At 36.9% G+C, this 10,157-nt stretch overlaps 1 protein-coding gene across 3 annotated transcripts in view; it reads left to right on the top strand.

Moving 5' to 3' along the window:
* The window catches only part of LOC106872855 (thyroid adenoma-associated protein homolog), an 84,816-nt gene that overhangs the window by 69,084 nt on the left and 5,575 nt on the right, over window positions 1-10,157 (top strand). For all 3 annotated transcript variants that reach the window (XM_052977833.1, XM_014919991.2, XM_014919992.2), the window contains exons 35-39: window positions 303-343; window positions 1,375-1,438; window positions 4,392-4,542; window positions 6,090-6,203; window positions 9,259-9,389. In XM_052977833.1, coding sequence (XP_052833793.1) covers window positions 303-343; window positions 1,375-1,438; window positions 4,392-4,542; window positions 6,090-6,203; window positions 9,259-9,389 — 501 coding nt within the window. The remainder of the gene's footprint in view (window positions 1-302; window positions 344-1,374; window positions 1,439-4,391; window positions 4,543-6,089; window positions 6,204-9,258; window positions 9,390-10,157) is intronic.

The following is a 10,157-nucleotide window of genomic DNA, read 5'->3' as shown; positions in this document are numbered from 1 at the left end:
GGTATATGTGTTTGTGTTTGTCTTTCCTCACTACTTGACAGCCAGTGTTAGTTTGTTGACATCCACATAACTTAGTGATTCAAGAAAAAAAGAGACCGATAAAATAAGTACTAAAATTGAAAAATAAATATTGGGATCAATTTTTTTTCAACTAAGCCCTTCAAGTTTGTAGCTCAGCATTGCCACAGTCTAATGACTGATACAAGTAAAAAGATTAAAGAAAGAGATACAGATGTGTGTGTGTGTGTATGAAATCATAGATGATATTTATTAACTGTTGTTATTGTTGTTATTGCTTTCAGCTATCATATCACATAGTAGATCTACTTGAGCAGTACCAAGGGTAAGTTGATTGATCCTCTTTTTGTGAACTCTTATGTTTCAGCTTAGATTTCTACAGAATCACTAAATCAGTAGTATAATTTATATAGAAGTGTCATCTTTCAGTAACTTCACAGATTTTAAGTTATGAATATGGCCTCATTTATAATCTAGTTTATAAATTTTGAAAGGTGATAGTTCTAACACATTCATCAGTTTAACACCATCACCTGAGCCCTTGTTACCTTTAGAGAAGTTCATTCTATTGCAACTGGTTAGATTAGCTCATCCAAGTTAAGGGTATTTGTCCCATAAGCAGCTGCTACTAACTTAGTTCCACTGTTTAGCAGACAGTATTGAATTTGTTCACTACTTGATAGTCATTGTCATTGTCATCATTTAATGTCCAGATCTTTGCTGTCATAAGTTAGACAGTTTGACAGGGTCTTATGAGTTGGATGATTGTATCATACTCCAGTGTCTGCTTTGGCATGGGTTTCTAAGGCTTCTAAGCCTTCCTAATGCCAACCAGTTTATAGAGTGCATTAGCTGCCTTTGTTGTGCCAGTACCAAGTGAAGAATGTCTCCTAACTTACAAAGGTAAGGGCCCAAAGTAGCTCCTATAATTGAGGGAGAATAGAAGCGACAGAGTGGATGAAGATTCTAGGCTGAGGAATGAAGGATGGTAAGTAAGTCGAGAAGAACAGGTTTATAGTTGCGATAGGGTGGTAGTGGGGAGAGTAACAGAGTAGTCACTAATTGGACAGAAGGTGCAAGGGAAAGGGAATAGGAAAAGGTTAGACTAGGGTGGAGATTTGGCTGCTATTGCTAACAACTTGAACAACCATGAAGAGGCCTCTCTTGCTGGCTTGTGATTAGTAATAGTAATGATGATGGTGATAGTGATGGTAGTTGTAGTAGTAGTAGGAGGTGGATCAGCAAGTCTGTGATACAAGAAAGCTCAAATATATGTGTTTGAAATATGTGGAAGTGATAAAATATCTTTGATTGTTTGTTAATTGTTTATTCTGATAGTCTTTAATGATATTCTAGGCAAGAAATCCAAGAATGTGCCGTCACGTTTTCTGCTGAACTTTTTCCAAGAGTCTACTATGAGGTGAAAACATTTATTTCTTCTTTCTATTTTCAAAGTAAAATTCCACTCCAACTCAAGCAAGCCCCTTAATATCTCCTATGTTCATTATCACATGATGCAAATTAAAAGCCACAAGTAACTCAATTCTCAGTTTCCTAAATAAATGTCTTGCAAACAAGGCCAGCACTACACACTAGACAAACTAGGCAATTGTCTGGGTACTAAAATTAAGAGCCTCACAAACTACTTAATCAAAATTTCTTGAAACCATTTTATTTTTAATCTTTATATGTCATGTGAGACCTCTGAAAGTGGTGGGAAGGATGGAAGGAGGACATATCCTCAAACTGGAAGTCTACCCCAAATGTTTGCAACAAAGTGGATTTTGTTGTCATCCAAGGTGCCAGGTGGTTGTGTTAAATCTGGTGACAAGTTAAGCCTACCTCCCTTGTCAGCCATGGCAAGATTTTAACTCAGAATGCAAAGAGCTGGATTAATTACCACAAGATATTCAGTCTGATGTACTTACAGTACAGTCAGTTTTTTTACAGAAACTGTGAAGAAGCCTATTGAATGAACTGAGCTCATTTTTGTATGGCAGACTTAATTTGTTACCTGCTTTAACATCACTACCTGGCCCTTGGGTGTCTTTAGTGGAGTTCCCTGTGTTGAAAGCATTTAGTCCATGGTGGAGGTCATGAAAAGAATTTTAGACACAGCTCTTCCTTCTTCGAGTAAACCATTAAAAAACAACAAAAATGGATCACTGTTTTTCCATTTACAAATATTTTCTGGTCATATACTGATGTAAAATTTTTAATACTTCTATGTTATCATTTCTACAACAATTTTGTATTTTTTCTCTTTTATTTTAGTGCAGTTATTGTGCAACTATTTTCTCTTATATTTCCAAAACGAGAAGTGGTTCACATGGCTTAGTGGTGAGGGTTTTGGGTTCATGATCATGAGGTTAGTAGGTTTGATTCTTTGACTGGATGGCACATTATGTCCTTGAGCAAGACACATCATATATTGCTCCAGTCTACTCAGCTGAAAAAGAATGAGTATCAGCTGAGTGCTGATGTAGCCCTCTCTTCCACCAACTGTCACATCCTCAATGTTTCCCCCATCCTCAATGTTTTCCTCAACCTCAATGCTTCCCTCATCTTCACTGTTTCCCTGGGTCAAGGCTGAGAGGGCCAAGATGTCTGTCTACCCACATTTGAATTATATTTATTTCAAAATATACTTGGTGCAAATTATACTACACAGCTTATAAATTTTCCTCTGTTATCATTATCATCATGTTATGTCTGTTTTACCATGCTGGAATAGGTTGGATGGTTCTGTTCCACAACATCATCATGCTGCTTTTCCTGGTTCTTTGTCTACTAGTACACACAAAAGAAACAAAACTTCAATCTATGTTGTGTATGTTATAGACATTTTTTGCCCACCTTCCTATCACCAGCCATTTTACAGCATGGACTGGACATATTTGATTATGTCACCAGTACAAGAGATAGACTGTCTACAGCAGGACTAAAATTCTTCTTTACCCTGTTTCAATTTATTCAGAATTACTGCACTCTAAGATGAGTTCCCTTTACTGAAAATAATGATAATCAAATATCCTCCTTTGTTCAATATTCTTTATGAAATACAAGACAAAGCTGCTCTCATTTGGAAGTCCTTACAAATGTAAAGATACCTAAAGATGTAATAATCTTTTCTACTATAGGCACAAGGCCTGAAACTGTGGGGGAGGAGACAAGTCAATTACATCGACACCAGTGTTTCACTGGTACTTAATTTATCAACCCCGAAAGGATGAAAGGCAAAGTCGACCTTGGTAAAATTTGAACTCAGAACATAGCAAATAATAAACATGTGATGGCGTTATTGGTTCTCAAGTAATGTTTCTCTTGTTCCAAACAGTAACACATTTATTCATCATGACACTCTAACACCACTGAACTATCCATCCATCCATCTTCTCTGCTCACTATTTCTGGAAAGATTGGGGAGTAGAGTCCCAAAGCACCTCCTCTATAGGGTCCTATCAGAAGTAACAATCATTAGTCTTTCCAGCTAGATTCCCAAGCATGACTAACTGAAACTATATATATTTTCCAACCTTTACTTTCTTGGTTTACCTCTTAGTGTTTGTTGGATGGCTCAACTGGAAGAATCTATCTTGTGATTCTTTCCTGCAATATCTTATCTCATGTCCATACATCAGAGTTGTGACTTCTCAATGTGAATAAGTCACCACATGACCTAGAGAGACTCCCCTCATCTCTGAGCTATGTAACATGTCAAGTAATGTTCTTCAGAGACCCTTTGCATGAATCCCATTTCAGCCACTTGAGCCACTTGTGTTCACAACTGTACTCTTTCATACTATTGCCAGATATATCTGAACTACCAAAAAACAAAAACAAGCTGCCTAACTATTAAGCATGAAATCACTCATCAACATACTCCTACCTCTGGCCCACAAGCACCCTGTCTCCTCACTCTACCTTTTCTACCACTCTACAGTGTCCATGTTTTTTCCTGCAGTTCTTCAAGGGAACAGAGCTACAACCATGTTGATCTCACCGGTCTTGAAGGACATGTACAGGTTATAAGTTTAGATCCAACCTACTAATCAAACCATTCAAAAATTAGCTAATTATGTATTCCTTGCCTTATAATGAGGTAATTTATTTCTTCAAGATGGTTGGATAATATGTATAGTCTCAGCTGATCACACCTGGGAATCCAGCTAGAAAGTGTAATGATTGTTTCTTCTGATAGGACCCTATGGCAAAAATGCCTGAGGACTGTACCCCCACAACTCTCCCAGGAATAGTGGATGGGAAAAACAGATGGATGGATATTTATATTTTTCTTGTATTTCAGAACTGTTTCTTCACTGAAAGCAATGCTTGAATTTTTTATGTTTTACTTCCTCTCTGTTTTATAACAGTTATCAGAAGAAACATCTTTATTGGAGCGTTGGTGTGCAGTATTAACACTATGCAGTGCTACAGAACAAAGTGCAAGTCTTCAACTAGCATGTACCCAGTTTCTGCATAAAAATGCAATTTTACTTCTCAAGGACCCTGATAAAGTATTAGGTAGGATTATGCCTTGTTTGTCTATAAAATAACAAATCAACTACTTATTTGGTCAACAAGTTGATTTTCATGTATTTTGCAATTTTGTCTTATATGTTATTTTTGTAAATATGAATGAAAAATATATTTTTATAGTTTTAATGTAAACTTCAATATAGATGTAAGCAACGTATGATGCTTGTAGCATTGTTATACTGAGGCATTCTAGTATCATCGGCCAGATGCCTTCTCTGTGTCCAGGGCTTGACATGTCAAGACTCTCCAGGTCCCTCTGTGTCTGTGTTATGTTGCATGCAGTCAAGCAAGCTGCTGCTTCTTCTCCATTCTTTTGTTGTCAGTCCACAAACATCTTTAATGACCTCTTGTTGTCTTCCCCTCCCTACTTTCTGTCAGGATGGTCTTGGACAGTGTCTTGTCCAAAATGTGATAGCTATGTGGACTTGATTCTCGATTGTAGGTGTCTTTGGACTTTCAGCCTCCTCAGATATACAGGTTCAATTTTCATCTAGTATTCTGTCTTAGGTTTCTGTCATATGTTCCATGTATCTGTAGACCAGAGTTATTTGAAATAAATAAAAATTAATTTCAAATCAGAGACCTTTTTTTAATATTACATTTTTAATGAAATTTAGTTCTTAGCAGAATTATCAATAGTTTTGAACCACTCTTACACAAGACATATCTTGTAACTTATGTTGTTTTAAATATTTGACAAACATTGATATCTTGAGTAGAGATGGTCTGAGGTCACTAAGATAGAACAAGGCAGTACTTATTTACTAATCTAGACTTCATTTTTTGCAAGCAGAGTAATATAAAAACTTCATGAAAGCTTATAAACAATCAGTGGCCCAGAACATTGGTTAATTCTTGCTTTATAAACACTTTGGAGTTATATTTTGTTTGGTTAGTAATTTGATCTGCAACAGCATGGTAAAACTGAAGTTATCATCACATCATAAAATGATTGTTTTAAACTATTTAAGTACAGACGAACTGATATATTCAGTTATCATATAATTCTTGTTGAAAGGTTGCAAGTTGGCAGAATCATGAGTGCTCAGTTTCATACTTCTGGCTTTTTATATTCAGAGATCAAATTCTGCTGAGGTCGACTTTGCCATTTGTCTTTTTGTGGGTTGAGGAAATAAGTTCTAGTTGAGCACTGGGGGTCAATGTAATTGACTGTCTTCCCTCCTCTAAAATTGCTGGCCTTGTGCCAAAATTAAAAACTATTTATTTCTTCATAATACAGTCTATTATGAATTGTCAAAAATGTGAATATAACAGATTTTATGAATTTCAAATAACTTTGTCTCTGTTCTATATTTAAGAGATGAGGAATTATGTACATTATTTACATTTGACAGATATTTATCCTCATCTTGTTTGTTGTTAACACGTTTTGGCTGATATACCCTCCAGCCTTCATCACAAGCTGATGAAGGCTGGAGGGCATATCAGCCGAAATAACAAACAAAATGAGGACAAATATCCGTCAAATGTAGAATAATGTAAATAATGAACTTTGTCTCTGTCATGTACAGGTGAACTGAAATATACATATTGGGGAATCTTAGTAAATCTGCTGCAGGAAGATGACATGCAAGTGAAAGAGTCTGCAGTTACAGTTTTGAACAGACTCAACCCAGCTAACATTGGTAAGTAAGTTTCATCATCATCATTGTGGTCGTTGTCATCATTTTAACATCCACTTTTCCATGCTTGCATGGGTTGGACAGAGTTTACTGAGGCAGATTTTCTACAGTTGAATGCTCTTCCTGTCACCAACCCTCACTCGTTTCCAAGCAAGAAAATATTTCTCCATTGCCATTTATGCTTCTGCAGATCACTGGAAATGAATGGCACTGCTTGTATGACGGTAACATTCATTGAGAACTATTGTGTGACATCAAGATAAGGCGAGAGAGAGAGTCACACACACACACACACACACACACACACACACACAATGAGGCTTCTTTCAGTCTCCTTCTACCAAATCTACTCACAAGGCTTTGATCAGCTTGGAATGATAGATGACACATATCCAAGGAGCCATGCAATGGGATTTGAACCCAAAACCATATGATTGGGAGCAAAGTTCTTAATCACACAGCCACACCTAAATCCATCTAGGACTGTGTTAACTTTTATAGAAAGTAAAATGTGTTTTGCTGGAATTTTGGTTACTGTTCCAGGCAGGTAAATCATCATCATATCATCAACTTGCAAGATAGAAAAAGAGAAAAGGAAAAGAAAGAAGCTCCCCTAACTAAAAGAAAGTATTTAGGAGAGGAAGGTGGCTTTATGCTGGGTGTTGAAAGGCTAAAGTCTGATGTACAGGCAAGCACAAGCACCTTGCTATAGCTGTGTGGTTAGGAAGCTTGCTTCCTAGCAACACGGTTTTGGGTTCAGTCCCACTGTGTCGCACCTTGGGCAAGTGTCTTCTACCTCAGGCTGACCAAAGCCTTGTAATTGAATTTATTAAAGCAGAAGTTATTGTCATGTGTGTACATATGTATGTAAGTGCTTGTGCCTCCTAACAGAGGAGATAAAAGAAAGGTAGTGATGGGTTCTAGAGCAAACTCTCAAAAAGGTGAGATGTAAGAGATGATAAAGTGGGTCATGGGAGGGAATGAGAAAGTGGATACTTTCATAAGAGTTAGTGGGGATAAACAAGGAGAGATTAATGTAGTGAGCGATGAACAAGAGTGGATGTGTGGATGGGAAATACTAGTATGTAGAGGGGTAATGTGGGAGATATAGGAGAAGCTCAGGAAGGAAATTAGAACAGAAAATAGTAGGATGATGGACAAAGCAGTACCTATTTCTAATCTAGATTTCTTGATTCAAGCAGAATAATACAAAAGCTACATTGAAGTTTATAAACAATCAGTGGTCCAGAACATAGGTATCATGTTAACCTTGGTGAGGTCTTGCATTATAAACATTTTGGAGTTATATTTGTTTGGTTAGTGACTTGATCTGTGACAGTGTGTTGAAACTGAAACCGTTTAAGTACAGACAAACTGATATATTTAAACAAATTGATATATTCAGACAAACTGATATATTCAGTTATCATATATTTCTTGATAAAAGGTTACAAGTTGGCAGAATCATGAGTGCATCAGACAAAATGCATAGCTTCATACTTCTGGCTTTTTATATTCAAAGTTCAAATTCTGTTGAGGTCAACTTTGCCAGGGAGAAATATAGAACCACACAAGGAACTATAGTTAGTGAAATATGATGGGAGATATGAGAGGACATTAGGAATGATAGCAGTATGAGAGGTATTTAGAATGGAGTATAACAGAAGGGAGAGAGAGAGAGCAGTGGCTGAATGCTTGGAGAGGAGGTGTTTGGTAGAAATAGTGTGGGCCACGATGATAAAGAGAAATGGAAGTGGTTCATGGTGGCAGAAGAGGATCAGAGAGAGGATGGGATGAAATACATAGGGAGGAATGCTTGATGTGTCAGAAAGAGATGAGAGAGGAGGAGGGACAGAGTCCTGCACTTACAAGCATAACTGAATGGTTTTAGAATATCATTTTTGCTACAATGGATGGGTCTTCTCAAGCATAGCAAAATACTAATCATCTCAGTTCTTTGTCATCTTGTCTGTACAGCTTAGCATCTTGAGATTAGCCTTTGATAATTTGTCTTATGTCTTCCTGGGTCTCCCTCTTCCACGAGTTCCATCCACTTTAAGTGATTGACACTTCTTTATGCAACTGTCCTCATCCATATGCATAACATGTCCAAACCAGTGCAGTCTTCTCTCTTGTACACTACAACTGATTCCTCCTCTGCTTAACTTTTCTTTCAATACATTTGCACTTTGTCATACATGCATACAAACATTGCACATTCAGAAAAGTACACTAGCCTCATTCCTCTTTGTTTGGCAAACCGAGTTACAGGTTTGTTCTAAAAGAACAGCTGTTGTATGCAGGGAAGGTAACTGTAGTACATTTTAATTAATATGAGATTATTTTGCAAGATGTAATGTGTTTCAACATGTGGTGGTGTTCCATCATGAAATTAAATGTTACATGTACTTATGTATCTAATGTCCCAAGTTTTAAAATTTTTCTTGTTTTCATTTTCTGAGCATCCAGTTTTGTCAAATATTTTTCAATAAAGACATTAAAATATTCAGGTATATAGATATATATATATATATATAGATATATATATACATACATACATACATATGCATGTGCATGTGTGTGTATAGCATCCAGCAGAAGAAACAATGCCAGAACAGACAATGGAGCTTATTGCAGCCCCCAGCCTTACCAGCTCCTGTCAAACCATCCAACCCATGCCAGTATGGAAAACGGACATAAAATGATGATGATGATACATGTATATATATTTTGTTGTCATCATAAGAATTTATAAACTTTCGAGAGAATGAGGAATAATTCCTTTTTGGAATTTGATCTAAAAGTAGATATAAAGCTACATTTAAATATTGGGTTGAAAGATATAATATATAATTATGTATGCATTTATATATATATCATGCTTTTGTATGCTAGAATGTGGAAGACATTTGCTGTGGGACTCATCGAAGAGAAAAATTCCTTATATATTTTCTGTGTAAAAATATAAGGAGAAATTTTTTTCCAAGTGTCCCACTGTGAACATCCTCCACATTCTCAAGTACAGGAACATTCATACCATTTGTTCTTTTATTTTTAGTTTCTGAACATCCAGCTTTGACCATTCCAAGTCTTCTTGAACATCTACTTCTTCAGCAAGACAACAGCAGTGATGTCTCACCCATACTCACTGCTATATCCTGGATACGAAATATTACCCAATCAAATAATGTAAGTAATCAGTTCATTAGTCTACTATACTTGACATCTAACAAAACTAATATGGGATCCTCTGCATGCTCACTTAGTGTGCTAGAGGTAGCAGTCATGCCTCAGTAAATTCAAGAAGGGGAAACACTAGATAATATTGTTTGGGGTACACCGTAATTGAAAAAGAAATAAATGAAATGTGCACAACTGATATGCTTTTGATCATAGGTTTGCTTGTTAAGGCTGACCTAGGGTTAAGCAACAACAGCTCAATGACATACTGACTGAATGGTTGATAATCCATAATACATCCATCACCAGGGTTGTACACTCCCAAACAAAAGACTTTTAACTCGCAATGGCAGAGTCATACACTTATTAACAGGAATCAACAAGGAGGTACTGCTTGCCACTTTAAACAGTAGTCAATGTATAATTGATGAGTAAGATCGTTGCCAGTGCCGCTGGACTGGCTCCTGTGCAGGTGGCACGCAAAATACACCATTTTGAGCATGGCCGTTGCCAGTACCCCCTGACTGGCCCTCGTGCCGGTGGCACGTAAAAGCATCCACTACACTCTCAGAGTGGTTGGCATTAGGAAGAGCATCCAGCTGTAGAAACTCTGCCAAATCAGATTGGAGCCTGGTGTAGCCATCTGGTTTCACCAGTCCTCAGTCAAATCGTCCAACCCATGCTAGCATGGAAAGCGGACGTTGAACGATGATGATGATGATGATGATGATATATATATATATATATATATAAATCATTAGAAGACTCAATTTATTA

The sequence above is a fragment of the Octopus bimaculoides genome, chromosome 2, assembly GCF_001194135.2.
Source record: "Octopus bimaculoides isolate UCB-OBI-ISO-001 chromosome 2, ASM119413v2, whole genome shotgun sequence".
NCBI classification, from domain to species: domain Eukaryota; kingdom Metazoa; phylum Mollusca; class Cephalopoda; order Octopoda; family Octopodidae; genus Octopus; species Octopus bimaculoides.
This window is presented reverse-complemented; position numbering and strand designations above follow the sequence as displayed.